The sequence below is a fragment of the Pagrus major genome, chromosome 14 (assembly GCF_040436345.1).
Source record: "Pagrus major chromosome 14, Pma_NU_1.0".
Classification (NCBI taxonomy): domain Eukaryota; kingdom Metazoa; phylum Chordata; class Actinopteri; order Spariformes; family Sparidae; genus Pagrus; species Pagrus major.
Genome location: NC_133228.1, coordinates 7,610,324 through 7,634,572, shown reverse-complemented (window position 1 = coordinate 7,634,572; position 24,249 = coordinate 7,610,324). Strand labels below are relative to the sequence as shown.

General features: G+C 39.9%; 2 protein-coding genes across 2 annotated transcripts; both read left to right on the top strand.

The window, feature by feature from the left end:
* The first annotated feature begins 62 nt into the window (after window positions 1–62).
* fgfr1op2 (FGFR1 oncogene partner 2) lies at window positions 63–3,689 on the top strand. The gene is made up of 6 exons (XM_073480598.1): window positions 63–350; window positions 1,410–1,546; window positions 1,679–1,796; window positions 2,008–2,150; window positions 2,251–2,364; window positions 3,234–3,689. The coding sequence occupies exons 1-6, from the start codon at window positions 266–268 to the stop codon at window positions 3,369–3,371; spliced, it is 735 nt and encodes a 244-aa protein (XP_073336699.1). The 5' UTR covers window positions 63–265; the 3' UTR covers window positions 3,372–3,689.
* A 991-nt stretch (window positions 3,690–4,680) lies between these two features.
* On the top strand, window positions 4,681–21,036 carry tm7sf3 (transmembrane 7 superfamily member 3). Its single transcript, XM_073480502.1, has 12 exons — window positions 4,681–4,959; window positions 8,971–9,125; window positions 13,579–13,729; window positions 14,125–14,245; window positions 16,472–16,643; window positions 16,809–16,986; window positions 17,206–17,292; window positions 18,143–18,223; window positions 18,320–18,472; window positions 18,576–18,676; window positions 19,210–19,372; window positions 19,467–21,036. The coding sequence occupies exons 1-12, from the start codon at window positions 4,890–4,892 to the stop codon at window positions 19,718–19,720; spliced, it is 1,686 nt and encodes a 561-aa protein (XP_073336603.1). The 5' UTR covers window positions 4,681–4,889; the 3' UTR covers window positions 19,721–21,036.
* The last annotated feature ends 3,213 nt before the right edge of the window (window positions 21,037–24,249 follow it).

Sequence of the window (24,249 nt, the reverse complement as noted above, 5' to 3'; positions counted from 1 at the left end):
ATAACGCCGTCGTTGTCGCGAGAGTGGCTTGATATCAAAACAATCTCGCGGGATTGTACGGGAGTTTGGAAGCTTTGCTCTGCATATTATCGTTTAGTGTTAGCTGTAGCCACTTTTATTCATCTCGAAACTGACTTTATAGCGGACGATTGTATAATCAACGTGTTAATATCTACGGACATCTTCTTGTGTTTTGAAAGTAAATTGAGCTGCATCAAAACTTCTACTTGTTGTCTGTTGATGGGGACTAATTAGCCTGTAGCTAATGTTAGCTACCAAACATCAACAGGAAGTAACAGTTAACGGACTAGCTTGCCAGCTTGCAATGTCTTGCACCTTGAGTTCTCCAGGTAAGACAGTTTAATTTTCGATGGTTTCCTAACGTTAATAAGAAAGAGCTATTTTGAATGCCAGTCGACCAGTTTGACCAGCATATGTGTAATATGAGCCGTAAGTGGATTTGCATGACAGCTTTGGTGTGCTAAGTCAGCTAATAAGTTAGCAAAGACCTGTGTTTGTCCTGCTGGTAATGTCATTTTATTCCTTGTCAGATCAGGACTTAAAATTTTGAGTGCGTAATTGTCTTTACGTTTACTACACCTGAGATACATATGGCATATCAGTACTCAAATATAATACAAACAAGGTAATGTTAGCTTGAGCGAATTAGCTGGCACAGCAGCTGTCATCCAAGGTGTGACAAGGAGAGGGAGGGTAGGGTTAGCAACGAGCTAAGTTACTACATGGTGTTTTTGGTTAGTGTTCTGATAAAGCATGTGTTTTACTATATTTCCGTCACTGTCCTGAGCAATTACTGTTAGTATTGTTTACTTTAGTAAGTCTAGTTGGACAAATTTAAAGATATACACATTGGGAGCTTGGATTTCTGTTAGTGTCACTCTTCACTAGAGGTCAGTAAGTGGTGTAATGAGAACCTTGATGGGACATAATGTGCTCCATCTAGCCAGATTTATTACCTGAGATTAAGGCCTGATTAAAATACAAAGTACAGACTTGTAAATGGTAATTGTGAGGGCTGGGCAGGTTTGATGATATGAAATGCCACTGTTTGATCATGTTCAGGCTATTTTTATTCACGTTATATTTAAATGCAAGAACTTTGTACCAGTCATCAGGCAGAGGCACTCATTTCTTTACAGAGTAAAAGAAAACAAATTAAACCAGCATTTACGCCACAATTTTAAGATTTCTCTTTATCATTTATAGGGCATTAAATTGTTTAGTGTGTGGGCTGACCTGGTATTTACTGCACTAAAAATATCCCCCATCTCTAAATGACAACACTGTCCACCTATGAAGAAAGAGGCCCACTCATCTCTACAAAAACTAGAATGCTGTTGATATTAATTGTTCATTGTTTCTTTTAATGGTGGCTTGTATTTCCCCAGGCATGAACTGTACCTTAGAGAAAGTCCTGGCAGATGCCAAGTCGCTGGTGGAAAGGCTACGTAACCATGACAATGCTGCTGAGATGTTAATTGAACAGACAACATCACTCAACAAGCGAGTGGATGCCATGAAACAGGTATGGTGTCACTGTCACATGTGACAGTGTAGTCTTTGTGGTGTGTTCTAACTCTATCTTGTGCTAACATTTTGAGCTGTTGACTCTTTCAGTTGTGTAATGAGATTTGGTTTTGTTTTATCTTGCTGGCAGTACCAGGAGGAGATCGACTCATTGAACCAGGTTGCACGACATCGTCCCCGTTCTAGTCTAGTCTTGGGAATCCAACAGGAAAACCGTCAGATCAGAGAGCTCCAGCAGGAAAACAAAGGTAGGCAGTTTATTAGATTTTTTTTTATGTTAATTTATTGTTGGATGACTTCTGGTGGTCACAACCATACCTAATAGTGTATTTTGGTAAAATAAGAGGGATGTGGTTGTTAATCACAACAAGGTGACATGAAGCTGACTTGTATTCTTGAAAGAGCTTCATGTAGTGTTGTCTCCTGCACAAACTAAACCTGTGCTCACTCTTCCTGCAGAACTACGGACGTCGTTGGAGGAGCACCAGTCTGCGTTAGAGCTCATCATGACCAAATACAGGGAGCAGGTGTTCAGGCTCCTCATGGCTAGCAAGAGGGACGACCCAGCCATCGTGACCCAGCTGAAGGAGCAGCACACCACGGTCAGTGAGGCCCACAGTTGACTCTTATTTTAATATAGTATTTACACACTTTACATCTTCCACGGCCTTTTATTTACATATTTGTTTTTCACCTTTGTAGGAAATGCAAGCACATATAGACAAGATCAATGAAATGGCCTCTGTGATGAGGAAGGCGATAGAGGTGGACGAGGGGCGGACGTGTGAAGACGAGGAGAGGATTAAGCAACTAGAGGTAAAAGATTAAGTCCTGCTTTGTTCCACATCTACTTCCAACAAATCCAAATGCAGAAGACCCTTGTTGTCCTCCAAAAATTATGGTTCAGGGTACAGACACTTACAAGTGACAAATCAAAACATGGGAGGAAAATCCTAAGGGTACAGTATTACACCGACATTAAAGAGCTAGCTGTTATGTCGACTGTGTCTGCAAAAAGTTGCACTTGAACACACCACAAAGACTACAACTAGTGTTCTGCACCTGCTTGAGATGAAATACCTCTCCATACCACCAGATGGCGGTAGTCTGTATTCATCATTCAAAGAAACTGGAAGACTTAGGATGGGATGGGAGCATTGCATAAAGTAACAGTCATAAAGTTATTGGAAAGTACCTGAAGTAGTGAGAAAGTTTTGACCAATACCATTTGCAAGCAGCACAGGTTAAAATCACACAAGCCCCCTCATTCTGCATATGTGTTGGAAACATCAGCATGTATGAAAATCCTCCTGAATAATCAAGACTCAAGACAGAAATGTTCCAGAGATGGTAAATATTCAGAATACCTGCATCTGTTGTCTGTACCCAGCGGTGCAACTTGAAAAGAAGGTGATAAACACAGACTGTGACTGACGTGATTATGTAAGAAACCCAGTTCTCAACATAGAGAAGCCACTTTGTAACCATAATTTCAAGTATGGGCAATGCTGGTGGTAAATAGGAGATGTAAATGATTTGAGACCCCCAATATGCACATATTCCAGATGCAGTGTTATATAAATAGTCTGGTGGTAACATTAATAGTAATATATATTACTTATAATTTCTATAGGTGGTAGTAATATTGAAACTGAAAGTATGCATGTACATTTCTGTTTCTGTAGCTGGAGAACAGTGGACTCCGAGAGCTGCTGGGAATCAGTCGCGAGGCTTTCCTGATTCTGAAGAGAGAAGACGCATCAGAGAGCACGTCACTGTCGCCGCTGCTGACCAGCGCCGACGTCAGCTTACGAAAAAGTTAGATAGCCCATGGTGACCGCCCAACCTCTGTCCCCCCTATTGCTGCCACTACTGTGTACAGTGTGTACAGTCTGTTGCCACATACCTCTTCACTTTTAACCTAGAGATTTTTTCCCACGATCCTCTACCTTCTCCTGGACCATTTACAGCATGATGCTCCAGAGCTGCATCTCTGCCCGGTGATTCTCATTTCTTTTGTTGGTACTTGTGTTCATTTTGCTAATTTTGTCAGCATGCATGAGTCTGTGGTGCCTGCAAGGTTTTAATGTGTGAATGGGTAAAAGAAGGGCTTGAGGTAAAATAAATCTGTAAACATGAAATTGTCTCTGGCTCGTTGATATGGATTTAATTTTCTTTTCAACATCCTACACAGCACAGATTCCCATGTTTATAGTTGTGTTAGGTGGCTTGTGCGGGTACGGAACTTCTCACTTTCACTGTTCGTGTTTATTGTAACATTTTCCTCAGCGGCTGAAAAGCAGGAATAGAAACATTATCCAATACGCAGGATGTGCTGCAACATCCAACTACCTCTTCTGCGGTAGAGTACTAACAAGCCAGTTCCTGGTGTTGAAACGCATTCATCCCACATGTCTATTTCAATAGCTCAACATAATTTCTGTAAATATAAAAAAACAAGAATGGCAGCCTTATTTTGAAACTATTTTAAATAATTTGTGCACATGATATAATGTTAGTCAGGATAAATTGCGTTAAAGGTGCATTATGTAGTTTTTTTGGGAAGGAATTTTAATCAGAGGAGAAAGATCTTCATTGACTGCTTTTTTTAAAATATGCCTAAACAGACTAAATAAATAAACTAATGACTGGGTAAACTGAATAAAGACACTGACCTAAAAGGACAACACTATTTCATACTGTTTATATTTGGCGGACCCTGCCACCTTTCTAGCTTCAGTGTTCTGGGGACCCTATTTTCCAATGAGAACAGCTTGTTGATTCCATCATGGAAAAAAATAAATGTCTCTGTGTTTGCATTATTACCTAATTAATGTTGTAAATATAAAAATTCTGAGTTTGAAGTTCTTGTCCAAAACTATATAGTGCCCCTTTAATATTGTGATTGGTAATGTTGTGATTGTACATATAACCAAAGAGCTCTTACTCTGCCGCTATTGGAGTTTGTCGTAGATGAATTACCAATAACCCACCACTTATAAGTGGGCATCCAAACAACCAGACTATGTTAGAAAATTACCAGCACCTTACATCATATTAATGGCTGGTGATTTGGAGTGGGTGTTTGGAGCTGGCGGGAGGAGTTATCGCGGGAACGAGGGCGTGACTCTCGCGGAAGCATCGTTGAGCTGTTCGGGCGGCAGGCAGAGGGTCGGAGGAAGAAAAGTGTCCCAGAAAACCACTCAGTTCAGTGAAGCATGTCGCTTCTGCCTTTGCAGGGACCTCTGCTAGCCAAACACAGGAGACTGCGGGGATACCAATGATCTCACTGACCAGCAGATACAAGCCTGTTGTCGCGAAGTAAAACGAAGCAGAGGAAAATGTCTCGTTGGATTTGGTGCCCGCTGCTGCTGCTGCTCCTGCTGCGTGAAGTTGAAGCTCAAGTGGAAAGTGAGTTACTAGTTAGCAATGTAATATCTTTTCAACTCAGACAACGTTATTTTTTAGCTTTCTCATCTTTAAAACTAACAGGCAGAGGGTGTGTGTTAGTTAACTCTGTAGAAAAGGTCGTCTAGATGCCGCTTTGTGGCTCGTTGGTAGTGTATACTGTACTAAATCACTTCAGTGTCACTCGGCTCAACTTGTTGTCTAGCTAGCTGACGTTAGCTAGCAGTTGTATACTCAATTTTGTCACACAGACTCTGGCTCAAATGTGTATTTAGTCCAGTTTATGCATGTCAGTGAATTAGATTCAGCTTTACAGATTTGTGGTTTGAGAAAAGGGGTTATCTTCCGCATGTGTATGGACAGGATATTGATTAGTGTGTAAGGTGATGCTGTAGGGGTCATCACAGTGCAGCTGTAACTTAAAATGCCTATACTGTTACTGTGATATTCATATCGGGCTGTTGTTAGATTACCACACATTTGAATTATTTTTTGGTCAATTTCCTGCAAACATGTAATACATATACACATACAGCGGCATTAAATGAACTGGTGACTGTTTCATGTGCAGTTCAGCATATAAGAATGAAAAGATCTGATTTTTCTTGTAAGAATTTATTGAGTAATTACTTGAGCTAACATTTGAGACCCTTTGAATCAAAACCAATGCCGGATCCTAGAAAAAAAGGTAGTGAAACACTTGCTGCTGGATATTTGATTACCAGCAATAGCAAGTTGAGACAACATAACAAGCAGGCTTGATGATCTGCCATCTCTGATTTAGTTTCACATGTGGACATCACATATGAGCTTCAAGCATCAAGTAACCAATGATTTATGTCAATCATTGGTTTGGTTCAATTAGTCTGGGAGGAAGAGGCTCAGAAATGGCATCTAGACCCTCATGGGACAATAAAACCTGCACTGGAACTAAATAAATTATTTTACTGTGAGCAGTTCTTAAAGGCGCCAACATTTATCAATTATTCACATGGGTAACTCTGCAAACAAGTATTAATAACTTTAACGTAGCCACACATTTATTTAATTAATTAATTAATTAAAAATATAAAGAGATGAAAAGATTAAATAAACTCAGCTATATATCCTGGATTATGCTTTCTTCCTCATGTAAACCCTCTTTGGGTCACACTTTACCCCTTGTTGACATGTCATGGAAATCCAGGCAGCAGGTCACTCCTGAGCTGGATTCTGACCTGCAAACAGTCTGGTCTCAGGACGCACGTGTATCCTGCAACAAATCCATAGAGCTTTACTTTTCATACTTGGCATTCTTCTTCTCTGTATGAGACACAAACACATGTCTCACATGGCAGCAAACATACAAAATAACCAGACCATACATATGATCTAAACAGTGTAGCTCTTATTGTTATATCACTCAACAACAAGGAAAAATCCTTAAATATAGAATAAATGTTTGAAAAAGGTCACAGGTAATGCAATGCAAGTGATGTGAAAGTGAAATCAAATTACATAAGCAGTTATCAACTCTTTCTCAAAGTTTAACACCCAGTGAAATCAATCGGAGTGAAAAGTCAAATAGATAAATAGGGAGGAAAGTTCATGCTCACAGAAAGATAGAGCTGAGGCTTAAAAGACTGCTGAAATGATAGAGGGGGGAAAGTATCTTCCAGATTTCTGTTAAAGTTACATTCATTGTGAATGTTTCAGAATCAACTGTGTTGTTTACTACTGACAAGTTTTTTTTTACAATGACACTGTAAGTTTCATAGTTATTGTAAAACCACTTGCCCCACTTTATAATATCTCCATCAAACTGCACGTGGTTGTCTGATCTAGATCTAACTGGCGAATCATTGCTGCAGCATTTGAAGCGGTCATGGTATTACACAGCAAATCAAGCATAGCTTTTTTCTGCACATTCCTCTCAGATGGACAGTTAATACTTACTTAAGTTAACTGATCAATGGTTGATTGATTATCACAGTGTCATTAAAATCAGCATTGATGTAAGCAGAAGATAGGGAAGATATGTGTTACTGGCCGGTCCAAAGGTTCTCAGATAAAAGTTGAAGATGGTGTTTGAAAAACTCTTAAAGGCCAAAAGCTTTATAGGCAAGAAATCGACATGTTGCACTTTAAGCAGCGTTCACTGTGGTAAAATAATTTCAGCCCACTGCAATCTTGACAGTAAAGAAATTTTGTTAGATTCACTTCAATTAAGTAATACTCAATTACAAGTCCTGCACTCCAAAATTTAATTCTGTTTCCAAGTGGTATTATTGTTGCTGCCACTGTCACAAAGACAACCAGGGAGCTTTCTGTTTTCCTCAGAGTAACAACTATCCAACAACACAGGACAAAACGTGAGTTTATTCATGCATTTAGTCTGTTATGGAAACGGTGCCAGGCTTCCAGCCTGATTTGATAACCAGTCAGCCTTCATTTTCAGGCATGACATTGTGCACACAACATTTACTTCATAATGATGGTCCTGGTGGCCCCCTGCCCTGCATGTTAAACTTTCTAAATTTGAATCAGGTGTGTTGGGGAGTAAGTACACAAGTATTAGCAGTATAAAAATATACCTATTGTACCAAAAATTAAAGTACTCATTATGCCAAATGGCCCCTTTCAGAATGTATTAATGTACATATTACTTTTGATTTTGCAGCTGGTAAAGATGATGTTAAGTTTAACACATCATTGCCTTTTTGTTGATTGTTTTTTGTATGAATAATCTGAACCTGTAAAGTAACTAGTAACTAAATAGGTTTAAAAGAAATGTGTAAGTAAGAGGTAATTTATTACCTATAGATAGATATTGTGATGGCGGTATGAGTCATGATTTTAGTGGGAATTGCAATTTCCCACTAATTCTTGTCATTTTAACTGAAATCAATCTAAAAAGTAGAACGACTCTAAATTTTAAACCACATTTTAAACATAACTGCTTAACCATAATTTAAACTCACCAGATTTAGGATCTGCATCACATTGTACTCATTCATAGATACGAGCCACCTAAATACGACATTAATGAAAAGTCGATAAACACCCTTTCTCGCCATGTCAATGAAAGTCATGGTGCTTCTCTGTAGCACCATTAAAGCTGTCAAATAAATGCAGTTGAGTAAAAAGTACAATATTTTCCTCTGAGATGTAGTGGAGTGGATGTAGAAAGCAGCATTAAATGGAATCATCAAATACAACAAGAATGCACTTAAGTATAGTACTTGAGTAAATGTACTTAGTTTCCAGCACTGACATGGTGATCACATGCTTCAACATTTCACTATACTGTAGTATCTCATTAGTCAATACAGAGCGTACGTCTTCATTCAGCCTTTTCTGTGAGGCCCCTCCTTGATGGGCTGCTGACCTGGTTTCAGCCTGCCTACTTGGCTTGGCACCAACTGTCTGTGGCCTGTCATGTCAGGAAATTTACAGTTTACCTGATGTTTTCCTCGACAGTGAGTCGTTGTTCTTCATAGGAAGCTTGATTAACTGAAGCAAAGGAAAACAAATTTAATGTCTTTAACTTAATATTAAGTAAATCCGTAGGGTGAGTAATGTTGTAACAGTGCACATGTAAACTTGGAAAGGTCACAAGGGAGAGTGAGAGAGAAATGTTTAGTGGAAAAAATTCCTTAGCTGCTGTTAGTGTTACATTTTTTGCGCCGTCCCTGCTAAAATCATTTAGTATGTTTAAATGCATCACGCAATGCTTTTTCCCATTATAAGAACATGGCAAGAGGAATATATGTACAGTATAGCAACATATTGATTGTGGGCACAAAAATGTATGAGTGTAATTGCTTATAATGTGTGTGATCACAGAATACCAACCATAATCAAAAGCATTTATAGTATCAGTCAGTATGCTACCTGAGCCTATCCATCTCTGGCTTTATGGTGACACTGTAGCAAAGTGATTTATAGGCAGCACACTGCACTCTGTCTACACCAATAAAGTCATGTGATTTTACTGTTATGGAAATAAGTCCTACTTCTCTCTCTGTGTCACAGACCGGGTGATTTTCCTGCCAGGCACCTTTCAGAACGTGAGTGTCTCCCAGAATGAGACGGTGCAGGCCGTGGTGTCCAGGATCCCTGCAGATGTCACTTTCATCACTCTGCAGTTCCACACGCAGCACCGCAATGCCACACTCTCTTACACCAGGGTGAGGAAATGTGACTTGTCACACAGTTTGAGACAGTGTTAAACAGGCATTACAGTAGTGATCTTGATGTGTGATCTGAATATTATGTCTACACTTTTCGGCTTCGACTACAGCAATAGCACCTCTGACAAACAACTGACAGACATATCTCTCCCCCATTATCTGGACAGGACACATCGACCGACAGTCCTGAATATTATCCTCATGTCATATGAGAAAAAAGTAATACAAGCACTGTTGAGAAGCTGCAACAGAATGTCACAACCCAGATTCAAATTCATGTCCCCAGATTTCTGTTCTGTATTTGTTTGTATGGAAGCTGAAGGATTGTAGCATTAATTGCAGAGCTGGCTCACCCTTTCAAGTCTTGTTACCACTTTCTTTGCATACATCAACAGTCATTTCTCCAAGAGTACGTACTGCTGTACAAGTCCAAGTCATGTTGTTCATACCATACAGCTAAGCTAGGATAACCCATTTTCTACACCTTTTTAGGCTGACACCAATTCACGTCATACTCATAAACAGGCACTGAACATACAAGCTTTTCTTCATGTGTTCTTCATGGTACAGAGATTACACTGCTCTAAAAGTGGCTTCTGAACATTTATAATGCGTATTGATGTAAGAGTTAAAGATGTACAATTTTCTGTGAAATCAGCAAAACAAATGCTTAATCATTTGCTAGAGTTAACTGAGTGAGTGATCTTTGGTGCGCCTGCGTGAAATAATAAAAACGAAACTGTGTAATTAAAGGTATGCTTTATGCTGTATGAACAGGCTTAGTCCGACCTCCGATGAATGAATGAGGCTTTGTAAGCGATGTCGTCTGACCCACCGAGAGAAGTCGCAGTCAGCTGATGTACAGTCCACTGGTCATGAGTGGCAGACAGGGCGGCCCTGAGGGAAAACCTTCTGGCGTCAGTCCCAGAAGTCTCAGGGGGATGGCTCGGGGTTCACACTGCCCAGACAGGCAGACAGCCTGATTTAGTTCAGCCTTATTTTTGCTGGTTAAACGGCAGAAAACAAGAGAAATGAAAACGGATCCATGTGAGTTTCTCAGTGGCAGAAAAGGTCTGCTCAGAAAAGAAAAGCCTGTTGATGCGAATGAATGTCAAAACGTGACATGGAGCAGATCTACACAGGAAATTCACATAGAAAAGAGGAAGTGTGTTTTCAAACTGAAGCGGGTTAATACTACACACTTTAGTTTCCTTTATATTATCTATATCACTCATTTCCTTTTTCCCTTTTATTTTTATCATTCTGACTTTCTGATCATTTTCACTTCAAGTGGTAAACCACAACATCCTTTTTTTAATGTTTGTTGATATTTATTTTATCAACCAGTGTGGTTATTGCTGCCTGTCCATTTCTCCTTCTGGTGAACAAACTTGTATAAAAATCATCTTTCTTTACTCCAGATGATTTTGATTAAATAGACAAATCTACCACATAATTTCATCATGCAAATGCTTTCATAAACTGACCCCACAGTAGGCCTGTGCTAGGTTGAATCACGGTTTTATGTGTCTCTTGTTGGTGACAAATCAATTGTCACATTGAGCTCTAAATCTGTGTGATTATAGTAGTTTAAAGTTTCTCTTCTTCAGTGGTGCATTCGATAAATTCAGTTGAAACCTCATCGAATATCTAGTATCTCTACCCTCTCCACCACTGTCTGAACAAGATGGGTGTCATACAATGGACTTATTGTAAGTGCAGTTGGACTGAGAGTCACACTATGTGGCACAGTGCCTCGATGCTTCAACAATTAAACATTTGCTCACTGAAAAATATGTGGCAAAACATATGTGAGAAATATGTGGCATGTCATGCCCTCTGCTGTCTGTCACAATATCACAATTCTGGCTTCAACACCAATCTTAAGCGCCATTTCTTAACTATTTAATGTTAGTTGTTCCAAGGTACAACAAATCTTTGCAACAAAATACGTGAGATTTAAAAAGATTTAAAATACTTCCATGGAAAACATAATGAAGATGGAAGTATTGGTACCCCGACAGGTGCACTGTTGTGGCAGATTAAGATAGAAGAACCGTGGTAAAAGCAGTCTCTATGTCAACATAAGCAATATGTGCATCTCCAAGGTAAAAACCCACTTGGTGTTCAGTATGGTCTGTTGACCTAATGATGGTGAACGTTGATCAAATTGTTGTTTTTTTCTCCAAAGACAGAGTGGAGTGGTCATTCTTTCCATTTGCTAACACATCCTGTTGTTGTCAGCCAGTCAGTTCATGTGACCTGGCAGTTTATCAGTTCAGGATGTGGTTGACTTTTTCACACACTTAAGTGTTTGGCTGTCAAGAACACACAAATGCATTTTTTTTATAATTACTGATCAATAATTAAGTTACTTTTAGAAGTCTCCTTTACAATGTAATACCACATTACTTATATATCGTAGACTTGTTTCAGTTTCTTGAAGACTTTTCACCTCTCATCCGAGAAGCTTCTTCAGTTCTTCAGTGAAGAAGCTTCTCGGATGAGAAGCGAAGCACGTAGAATTACCATGACCTGGATGACTGAGAACCTTTGAGGTTATTTTATTTCTTGCTAAATGTCAACAAATGAAAAAAACAAAACCACTAATTGTTTGGTCTACTCTCAATACCTTACAACTGCCCATCTGTTCCTACTGAATATGTGAATCTTAAAACAAAAATAACATTACAGTGTCCTTCCGCACCTTGGCATCCATCAGCATGTGAAAGTGTTTTAATGGTCGGAAAACCAGAAAAATGCTTCATATATGTAGTCCATTTACCATCTCATAATAAAGATAGTCACCCAGAGCAACAGTCTGGCTCATGAATGTGTTTATCAGCATTCAGTTGCACACATTCTTTGTTACTTTCAGTCTTTTCACAGAATTTGTTGACAATAATAACTAGAGACCATCTTGGGATTGGATCACAACAACCGTGTCGCCAGTCAACATGTTCACATTGCAACCCATGACTGCTCAGTTGTCATTAGTACATTATTACATGTGTACTTAGTACTCATGGGTCAACAACGCCCATCTTCGAACTTGGCCTTCATTATGATCTCACCTACACACCTTAAAAGTAACCCGGGGAAACAAACACCTGGCAAAATACTTAAAACGTCTTCTGTGGTAGTCTCCTGTCTCCATGACAGCATTTCGCTATGAAAACATTTGCAGCAACACCATCACTGCTGCTATTAATATTGAATATCACCCGACTTATCCCTTAAAGTAGAGCTGTCTGTGAATCCTTGGCCTTATTTGAACTCACTTGCTCTGCCTGTGGGAAGAATTAATTAAGATGTAATATAATTTGTTCAAAGATGAATCCAGGACAACAGGAGTAATTTTATAGTGACTGACTGGGGTCACTCTCCGAACACAGACAGCATTCTGTTGACATTATTGGTCACAAACGGTCTCATGAGCTTGATCCAAAGCTCAGCCAAATTTCCCTGACGACGTGCTGTGACTGCAGTGACTCACTATCCTCAGCAGGTAATGAGTACAGTTGGTTAATAATCCATGTAATCCACGAAACAAAGAACCAACTATGTTGTAATGTTTTCTGAGGAGAAAATGTTTTTATAAGTTATTGCTGGCAGAGAATCGTCTCAGTCTCGGTGTAACCATACTGTCTTTACTTTCATATATTTGCCTTTCTATCTATCATCTCATTTGCCTGTTATGTTAATGTACCACTATGGAGTTTAGCAAACAAACTGTCTGTCACAGGCTAACTTCAACCAATCAGATCAACAGTAGGAGAGTGCTAGACTTTGCCATCGAGAATAGCCTTCAGTGTTGTTCTTTGCCCTACTTTCAATTAAATACACTCTGGTTCTGATATGACTGCTATTTTTAAAGTTTGTTTCTTTTTAAATCAACAGTCGCTTCTCTTGCTGGTCATAACACCTAAACTACGCGTAGCTGCAAGTAGTTCCTTGATCAACTTTAAAGTTTTGCCATGCCATTCTTTGAATAGATAAGTGTGGTCACCAGAAGAAGAAGCCTACTGGCTTTTTTATCCCCCATCTTCTCCGCCTTCGTCACCATGAGGTTGACACTTGTGGTTTTGAGTGGAAAATGTCACAATCATTGGACGGATTGCCATGAACGTTGTTACAGACATTCAGTGCGGGTTGAATGCATGGGTGATGTGTAATTTAGTTCTTTATTCTTAATTTCCACTTGTTCTTAACTCATATGACCTAATACCTATAAAACGAAGGACATTCCCATCAGTCTCAGTTGTACTTGAGTTAAGTTCATGTCAATGCTTGTGTTAGCTTTTAGTTCAAAGACCAGCTGTGCTGAAATACAGCCTCACAGAGGTGCTAGCATGGCTGTATACTCTGTCTTGTTTTCTTGGACTTTAATAGGTGATCATACTGTGTTTTTTTTCATCTGCTGACAAGGTGATATTTGTGTTTGATTCAGATGCCAGGCCAGGGTCAGTCTCTGACAGCAGTGGACTCTGGGCTCCTGTCAGCTCTTCAGCCGGGCCAAGCGTCCCTTTCCTTGTTCCTGTCCTCTCCTGATGGTGAAACTGTGGCGGGCACAGGGGTCATCCTCCCATTCTCTGGCACCGGTACTTCTTCTTCAACACTTTTCTTGTTTGTTATGACAGGCCGTTAAAAGCCAAGGGTGCGTGCTTCTCCTCTGATTGGTTTCACTCAACCTGAGTCTTGCATAAGCCGTCAGAATAAGAGGAAGTTGCAACTGTTTCTTCAAAACCAAAGCACGCTGACTTTTCAAGCTTAGAAAAACTCAGTTTATTGTGATTTGATTGAGGAAGTTGTTGCAGACCATGACTAAGTACAAGCACTGACTGTGCGTGGTTGCTCATATGCCTTTCTAGTTTGTTGAAACACCCGTACCACCAGTCCTCCTGACATGGTAGGGTGCCACTGAGCCTTGAGGGAGGATTTCTTTGTCTTCTGTTGGCCTGATACAGCATCTAATAACCAATCTGTTCTCTTTTAGCTCCAGTTCCTGGAGCTTGTAACATGGAGTTCAACCTGGAAATTGACCCAAATGTCTACATTCGCTACAACCTCTACGAGACCACGATCCGCTTTGCACCTGCAAACATAGGCTATGAGAGGTAACACACGAAACAGACTGGCATCTTCTGCTCAACTTCCTGTTCAGCCTGTTGAACTATATTCAGCGTTAAACTCATCTAGCACGACCTGTCGACAAACCGCCTCCCCATTTGCTTTGAAATGATCTGATGCTCTCTTTCTGTTACACACACACGCACACACACTGCCTTCCCACCTCCTCCTCCGCTGTGGTCGATAGTACTCGCCTCATTATCTCAAGAATGTCTGTGATGTGTCAAAGTCGTCTTTTGGCAGATAAACAAAGGACTTGTTCGCTTGTTAGGGTTAGGGTTCCTATCGTGCCATTACCTGCCAGTGTGTACTGTAGCTGCACAGACTAAAGCTCCAGTAATAAAAACATCCTGTCAGGTTTAGTTTAACTGAATGGTTAATGCTTTTGAGGAATGAAAGGGTTCCGCATGTTTGCCAGCAGTCTTTTTCACCGTTGCTGGTGCGGTTTGGCTACTATGAATATCTTTAGAGGTTGTATCACAGCCATGTGATGATGGAACCCACTGCCCATGAATACCAGCTATTCTCAGCTGAGGTATTTACCAGTTGTCAGACAGTGGCCCACCTCTGTGTGGACTTTTTGGAAATTCCAGCATGCATAAAATGTAGAAAAAATGTCATTTCCCGCTTATTACCAACATTGGTTTGGACAAACACTTGTGTTTTTGTCTCCAGTCAGTTCACTTCAGTTAAAACTCAACTTGTTTGACGTGTCTGACTGGTGCCAAGTTATTATCAGGTGCAGAGTCAACTTGATGACCACACCTGCAGTACCATGCTTTCTTATTTTCAAACCTCAGCTATATGTTCACAGTGACAAAGTGGCAAACTTGTCTCACCAGATTGGCTTGATATTTAAGTGTGCCGATTCCATACTACATTCTAATTGTATAAAGTAATGTACAAACACTAATTGAAGAAATCAGAATATTACATTTTTTTGTATGAATGAATTGTTGTGTGTTTTAAGAACTTTTTGTACTATGCTCTGTGCATAAGATAAAATACAGCCCACTGCACATGCTCTTTAGTCTTTAGGCATACAACAAACTATATCTGTTGATTATTTTCTTGATTAATCAAGTACTTGTTTGGTTTATAAAATGTTGATCAGTGTTTCCTAAAGCCAAAGTTGCCGTCCTCAAATGTCTTTGTTTGTCCACAACACTAAGAAACTCAGGTTACTGCCATAGAAGAGTAAAGACACCTGAAGCACCGATGCACCTGTCACATATTCAGATAAATGGCTGCTTTATAGATCTCTGTGTAGCAGTGAAGCCATTGAGGTTCTGTGGGGTTTGTAATCAAACTACATGAAAAGAAATCAAAATGTTTTTCCAAAGATTGAATGCTTATTTTTTGTTTTTTGGGCTGTTCCTAGATCTGTCTGACGCTTATCCACTATAAGATGTGTATGTAGCGCCTCCATTTCCCTTGTGCAATGCATTGTGGAACAATGGTGTATATCGTGTATTCATTTTAATTTTTCTATTTATGAGTACACTTATTTTGTTAATTTTCAGGTATTAACACATACATATTTCAGAACTTGCTGTTAAGTTTAGTGACACATCTTATGTCCCACGGTGTTGCACACAAAGGACATTGACAGAGTTCAAACCAGCTGTGTAGGGGGTTGTTGCAGGAGGATTTCTAAAACCTAAAATAAAGGTGTGAAATCTGTCTCTCCTGGCAGCAGTCTTCCCATGCTGCACTCTGATTGAAGTGTGTCAGTTTGACATTTGTCGGCCCCATGTATCATTTCCTGTTAGTATGAAAGCACTGGTAACTGACCAAAAATGTCTACGATGCAGATTAGTACAGCGTTGAGTCAAAGATTCCAGCAGATTCGTGTGTACTGAATACACCTCTTCCATATAATACTGCTGTCACTGCTAAACCACAGAATGACATTACATAAGGACCAAATTATGTCAAGTTTCAGTTTTAGTGTCCTCACACACTCACTCTCTCTTTTGTTCTCACACTCTTCTCTCTCTGCCTCTGTTCAGTGAGGTAAATTACATTTAAACGTTAATATCATTAAATTAAGTTTCTGTGCATAAAAGATACATTTGTTTATCAAATCCAGGACTTTTGTCATCTCCATAGTTTCTGTTCATAAAGCTGAAGTGCACATGAGCCTTTCACTCTCTGTAAATCACACCAGAGCCAACTTCACAGATTTGTGTCCTGTCCTGTCTCTTTATCAGGGGAGGAATTCCTCCGGCCTGCGACCAATCGACAGACACCAACACACACTGGCGGCTGCAGTATGACGTCTACCAGTACTTCCTGCCTGAGAACGACCTATCAGAGCGCAGCTTGTTCAGTGCGATTCAAGCCGTGGCTGACATCCAGGGCATGATGGCGAACGGCAAATGGGTGAGACTCAAAGAACATGATTATTCACTTGGGGAGATTTTCTCCATGATGTTTATCTGATGAATATGAAACTTCAATAAGAAGAAGAACGTGTTTAGAAGTACAACAGCTGATGAGCTTCTTGCTAACTCTTCTTCTTCACCGTTCAATTTGGGCTCCCTGTAGGTCATGAGGCTGTTATCATCAGATATGAGCACGGCAGTGTTTAACTCCATCCCAGGTCAGGGTGTTATTTACTCCATCATCGTCAGAGACCCTTTGCTGAACACCTCGGCCTCCTACGTCCCCGTCCACACCTACGCCTGCAGCTTTACATCCACTCTGGACGGCTGTCATACACTCGGTGAGCTCTGATTGTGTTTCTCTGGATATCATACTAGCAACAAAGTAGTCAAGTTAAGAAAAGCAACAAATTAAATAAAAGGCTGGTTGAAGTGGCTTCTAGGCAGTGTGGGCCTCAGATTAAATACTTTACATATAACTCCCTCAGAAAGAAGAGGAAGGAAAGCTTTGACCCTTAGCTACTTTGCTTTGAACACGTTTTTTTATTTTTTATTTTCAGGAAAGATATCTACAAAGCTTTTCTTCACCATCGCTGGTTTGGCAGGTCTGTTTGTCTGCTTCTGTGGCCATCGATACTTCAAATGTGGTGAGTAGTTTTAATTATTAATATTCCACTTTGTAGCAATAATATTTCATCTTAGTGAGTCCACAAGTTCACTCATGATTCTAAACCAGAATCAATTCAAAATTTGGTGATTTTAAGCTGTACTTTGTTGGTGGTGTAGTTTATTTTTCTGCGTAGTTTGTTTCCATCATGGAGGTAGCAGTGTTATCAAAAGGTAAAGTTTTTAAGTTCATTATTCTGTGTGAGTGTGATTCAATTATATTGTGAAATCACCATTTACTTCATAATGATCCGTTAAAGTTTCTTTCAGACAGGTCTCAAAAGTGAAACATTCATATCTCTGTTTAAATTTAGCTTTTTCCAGTCCCAGTTCACTTTAGGGTCAACAAAATGGATAGTGGGGATCAGAGGTCATGTTTGCAAGTCGTGACCTCTCCATACAAATTTAAAAATGACCCCGACTGAAGCAAAGCTCTGGTGTGGTGCTCACACACTACAACAGAGAGTTGATAATGTTTCCATTTACAAGTATTTGTTTAATGAAACTCAGAAACTCGACTTGTTGGGTGCGGCAGTGGCCTGCTTCTCATGTGGTCTCTCTCGCATGTGATGCAGAAATGTATTTGTTCCAAACTGAACCCATGACTGTGACGTGCCACTGCTGCCAGTAGATCTTATAGATCTGAGAGTCAGAGGATGACACAGTGTGTTTCCCTCTGAAGAGTCTTTATTCTGCAGCATGTGGTTTCACCCTCATCCAGCAGCTCAATTATGAGGATCATTAGTGATGTTTGTCTAAAGTGATCACGCCAACACAGACCTGATTTAATTACTGTAATGTCTGTTTTAATTCCCTCTCTCTGTCCTGCAGAGTTGTTTTGCATGGGATTCAGCTTCGCAGCCTTTTTCTTCTTCGTGCTGATCACAAGGACCACAGACCTGAACTATGACAGTGAGTAAAGCTTTCTGTCTGTTTGCATGATTAAAGGCACAGTGTGCAGAATTAGAAAATGTCTGAATCTGGAGCCCCCTGCTTTTCTCTCTGCAGTCTGTCTGGCCCTGTCTGCAGTGATCGGCGTGGTGGGCGGGGTCCTCCTGGTGATGAGCTGGTGGCGTTTTGGTTCGGTCATGGCCTGCGTCATCGTGGTTGGACTGATGCTCGGCTTTCTCATAGCCTCCACCGTCCTCTTCACTCCTCTCGGTATGAAAAGTAAACTCTTACTGTAGATAACAGCCGGTCACGGTCAAAGTATAAATGCTGGTATGTATAATGTGCATTCAGTATGTTTCATATATGGTTTCAGGTGACCTGGATGTGTTGAGGCAGTCAGATGTGGTTTTCTGGGTGACGTTCTGCTGCATCATGATCACTGTTCCACTCTTCTTTGTGCGTTGGCCCAGAGAGGTAACAGATTTAACACCCCAACCCACTCACTACTGTACATATAGCACCGCAGTGCTGTACTGTGGCGCCACCTGGTGCTAATATTTAAAATGACACCGTAATAGGCAGCACAATGAATCATTTGGAAACGAGGCGTTTGACCTTTTGAGAAATGCACTTTTTTGCTGGGAGTTCGCTGAGAAGTTTGATACCACTCTCACGTCTGTGTGGTAAATATGAAGCCAGGAGACAATTAGCTTAGCTTAGCTTAGCTTAGCGTAAAGACTGGAAACAGAGGATAACAGCTAGCCTGGCTCTTTGAAAGTAGTCCCCCCTTACTTGTCCTTAGTGTTTATTTGAATATTTTCATGATTCATTGTGAAAATTAAAATTGCAGACGTGAACAGAAAATTCAAGATATTGTCTTATTTTGAAAAGGTTGCATAAAATTGCAATATTTACTATTATGTTGTGTTTATACGATGACACAGCCAATTAAATGCCTAAAAAGTAAGAATCAGAGAGTGATGTTCCCTGTGTTCCTTTGATAACAGGGAAACATCATCACGTGTGGCATTGTCGGCGGTTACGCTGTGGTTCTGGCCGTGAACGCCTACATCTACACCAGCCTCTCCTTCATCACGCTGAACATCCTCAAACGCTTCCTCAACAACAACTTCAGTTCGATGTTCACTGACGTGCCCTTCCAAGCCATAGGTGAGTTTCACAGCCGAGAATAGAATCTCAGTGATGCTGTCAGACTCAGACGTTTACAATCTTGTCTTTTTTTCTCTGTCCTTCTCTTCATCAGACTACGTCATGATCACAGTGTGGGTGGTGCTCGGCGTCTGTGGCATCGTCCTGCAGCTCTACCGCGAGCGATCCCGCCCGTTCTTCCCGCCCAGCCCGTACCTCATGTGGATGCAGGAGCGTGAGCGGCGGAAGACCAACGTCCTCGACCCGAGCCACCACTTCCCCCCGCTGCCCAACCGCCTCCTGGCGAGAGCGCGGCAGCTCACCAAGAGGACGGAGCCGGCCGGAGAACACACACCTCTGCTCCTGTAACCTCAGGCGCCCTCATCAGCTCTGTCTAATGTTGGATTATTATAACTACAGATGGGAAAAGATCCCTGGGGTGCCTTTATGATCTGTGGCGGCTCAGTTACAAGGCAGCCAGAGATTTGGGTGCTTAGAGGAATATTGTTCTTAATAACTGGTGCTGGAACATCTCAGAAATGCAGCACACACGACCTAAGAAGGATTATATCACTGACACTGACTCTTCAGGTGGATTTGGATTTTTAAAATTAAAAGTTTTGGTATGAAGACTGACTGTTTTTCCCTGAACGCCACTTTTACTGAACACTTAAATGACATTTTATAATCACTGAAACTGGTCAAGAAGGACTAAGGAATCGTCTTTGAATGTCTTTTAATTACTAAACTGTTGACGCTCTGGTGTCTGTTGCTTCTGCTCGTTTTACTCTTTGCACTTAAGTCACAAACTACTAATGATTCACAAAGCGAGGCATTTTATCTGCGGAGAGTTCGATTAATGCAACAAAAATAGGTTTGATATCGACATTTTGTCCTAAAATGTCTCAACATTCATATTTTTGTAGTTTTGTTTCAAAACTACACACTCAGGCCAGACCGTGACTAAAAATACTGTGTCTTTGACAGTGTTTTTAAACTTAGAATACGCTGAATCCACTAAAATGTAACAGATCAAGTATATGTGATGTTTTTACATTTTAGACTACATGTGCCATTTATCCCCTAAAGGTTTTGCTTCAGTCGTGATGGGGTCACGCAGGTCAGTAAAGTGTGGATGAAGGTCAAGACCAAGCAACAAACAAAAAACTGACCAAGTGATTAAACACAATATTGCACATTTTTTACATTTTAGCCACAAAATATGAAAAAAACAACAATGTGTTTGCCTTCTCTGCGTTCACTCTGTACAACAGATGTTTTAACCTCCTCTTTACTCGTGTGTTCTTGACTGGACTACACTCAGCAGTCCGGTCTGCCCTTTTGTTATTTGCACACTGGATTTTAATATATTTAATTTGTCTGGCTTTAACGGTGCTGATCCATCATGTTTTAATCTGTTAATCTAATTGTGCCATGATTCTCTCAGGGTTTCACACTCAGCTTTTAGACCACTGCACTGAGACAACTGATGAAACCTTCGACTTCGGTCTTTAAGCCTGTAAATGTCTGTCAGTATTTTATTTAGCTACTGAGCTGAACTCTCTGTTCTCACGACTTTTATAAAAAAATGCAAAACAATACACAGAAGTGTCTCTGAAGAATGAGGTCAATTGTATTTGTAATTTAACATGTTTTGATATTTAATAAATGCCTTCAGGTGAAAAGTTGACTTGTTATTTCCTCGGGTCGTGTTAAAATGTGAACAGTTAATACATACAAACACACACACAGGACTTGCTGCACTGACCATACACTAGTTAACGCTCCCATGAACATTCCTTACCTCCATACATGAAAAGATAATAAATGTTTTTTGTATTTTTCACTTTTGCTCCTGTACAGCATTCTGTGTTTAACTTATCTGCATGTGTGCACTTTAAAAAACCTTTTTCACCTCTAAAAAAGGTACCAAGTGTTACAAAAGTGTTCATTAAAAAAACTGATTTAATAATGTTGAAATTAAAAAATGAGTTAGTGGTATTACAAACACAGCAGTTATATGACAAAGCCCAATGAATGAAATGTTATTCTGTATCTTCACTGAATCTATGTTCATTAAAGCTCCAGTAACTCGTTGAGGCGGCAAACTTGGAGAATGGAACCAGCAGGGTTGGGGGTCGGGGGGGGGACACTAAAACCAAAACAACAAGCTAAAAGAAGCTAAAATCCTCAGTAGCTGAAGAGAACTGTGGGGATATAGTCATTTGAGCAACTGCTAATTTGAAATATTGACTAGCAGCTTTAAGGATTTTTACTGTGTTGTTTCCCCCCCTAAAAAACCTACAAGGGTTTGAACCTATAATCAGTGGTACATTTAGTTAAGAACTGTTCTTACATACGAAGTCGAGCTAATTTTTCTGAGGACTTTAATTATATGGAACTTTAAACTACTACTCCACTACATCACAAAGGGAGATATTGTTCCTTTTTACTCCTCTACATTTGTCCAACAGCTTTAGTTACTGGTTTTTTTCCAGGTTACAAGTTTCCATATCCGTCCTGTGCCGTGAGAACCATGTATCTCCAAATGTGGTGATTTAAAATTTGAATTTTTTTCATAAACAGAAGGATTAACTGTTCCTTTATTTGTTGCCAAATTTTCCTACTTCTTAATCTAAATATTGATAAAGCCCTCTTGGATCAGCTGGAAAATGCATTGTCACAAAGCTGAACAGCTGTTTTTTTTCTAATGTCATGAAAGGTTGACTTTTTACAAATACGTGGTTCTCTCAGGACAGCCGGGCTGCAAACATCTGATGATCTTTGTGTATAAATATGACACGTTTCTGTGGATGAACTACCCAACAAAGTGGTTAAAACTCAACCTTAAACATGTACAGCAGGAAAATGACACATACACATTGATGCAGCAGTAATATTAATAAAAAAACATCACAAATAACAACACAGCACTTCATTTGGCTGGTGATACTTACATAATTCTACTTAAGTAAGGTTTTGAATGCACTGTTACTTGTAGTGTTTTTCACACTGTGGTATTAGTACTTCTACTTAAGTGATGTGATGACCCTGTCCAGTTTGTTGTGTGTTAACCCATTTCTGTGCAGGTGATTGAGGAGGCGTGTCGGGAGGAGATGCCTCACCTGAAACTGATCCACATCAGGGCTCCTTCTGTCTCTCTCTTCTTCCCAACATGCAGGGCTTTTGTTGGTTAGATATATTTGTTACACTGCACTATACTTACACTTAAACACCCACCCACCCACCCACCCATACACACACTCATACACTTCAAACACCATTGATAATACTGACCTACATACTTTATTTTATTTGTGTTTATAGTTATTTAGTTTGTACAATAAACTCCTTTTGTTAATCAATTGAAATCTCGGTGTGGTCTCCCATATTTTGTCTGAACCCAGAGCTGGTTCATGACAGTGAAGAATCTGAATACTTCTTCCACTACTGCCTCTAAAAGGCTTAGAAACACTACTTTTTGACATAAGCTTTGGTGTCCAGAATGCCTTTGCGACTAATTAAAATGGCTCAATGCATCAGTAAACTAATCAGTTGACAACAGCTGATTCCATTTAAGCTGATGATCGTCCCTGTGGACCTCTCTGCTGAGCTGGAGTGTAGGTTTGCATCGTTAAAAGAAGCACAGTGATACCATGCAATGACTAAAAATAAATTACTTTTTACCAAAGAATGTATTAAGAGTTTTGCTTGTGCAGTTTACTATATAAGTTTAAAAGAGGCCATCTTTTTTCATCCCATCTCTTTATGATCCAACATAAATCATGACTTTTGACCACCAGTGCAGTTACAGTGTTTGTTTAGAGCCACTAGATGGCAGCAAAGTCACACAAGTCTGTAGTTCATTTCCATTAAGGGTCCTGCACATCATTTGCAAAAAAGCAAAAAAACATTGATTCATGTTGTTCTGCCTGTGGACTGGATGTTAAAACAAAGTTACACTTGTTTTTTTTCCCCCTGTGGTTATATTGCTTCAAACACTGTGGTTGATTTTTCATTCCTAAGATATTTTATTTGTTTGTTATGATGTCAGCAGCTCAAAATAAAAATATTTATAATAAAATTTCACATCCACAAAAGTACATTTTATAACAAAAACCTTTATTTAAAATGTACATAAATTAAATAAGCAGCTAATAAAGCCTTAAAGGAACAGTTCACCCAAAAATGAAATTTCAGTCATTATCTACTCACCCTTCTGCCGATGGTTGAAGGTGAGTGGTGAATTTTGTGGTCGACAAAACATCTCTGGACTTTCACAGCAGAACAGCATTGCAGAAGATAAAACGCACATTGAGGGTGAAAATAACAAATTTTCAAATCAAATTTGGGATGTCAGGGCTTCTGTAGAAGTCCCCATCTACTTCAGTTGTTTGGGAGAACGCCGCAACAGTTTTGCTGTGAAGCTCCAGAAATGTTTCGTGGACTATGAAACTTCACCCGACTTTCCTTCAGCAGGAGGGTGAGTAGATGATGGAATTATCATTTTTGGGTGATCTTATCCTTTAAAAACCCATTATTATTATATAAGTTACGTGTTTCATTTATTGCTTACACTTTAACCCCTTGGCCCTGGCACATCTTGTCCATTGATTCAGTTTTGCAATCAAATGTATAATAGAGATCTCATTTTCCTGCCCCAACAGATGCAACAAGCAACATTAGTGAGGGGCATGTTAAGATCATGCTCAGTCTATACACGTCTCATCTAATCAGTCAAAATACCTGAAATCATCCTTGTGGTTCACCGACATTAAATCACGTCTCCTTCACTCAGTCCCTGCCTGTCTAAGTAAACAGTAATTTAAATAACATAATAACAGATTCTTCTACATTTCTCCTGCATGTTGCCAAGCACCGGTGTTGCTCTCCTTACT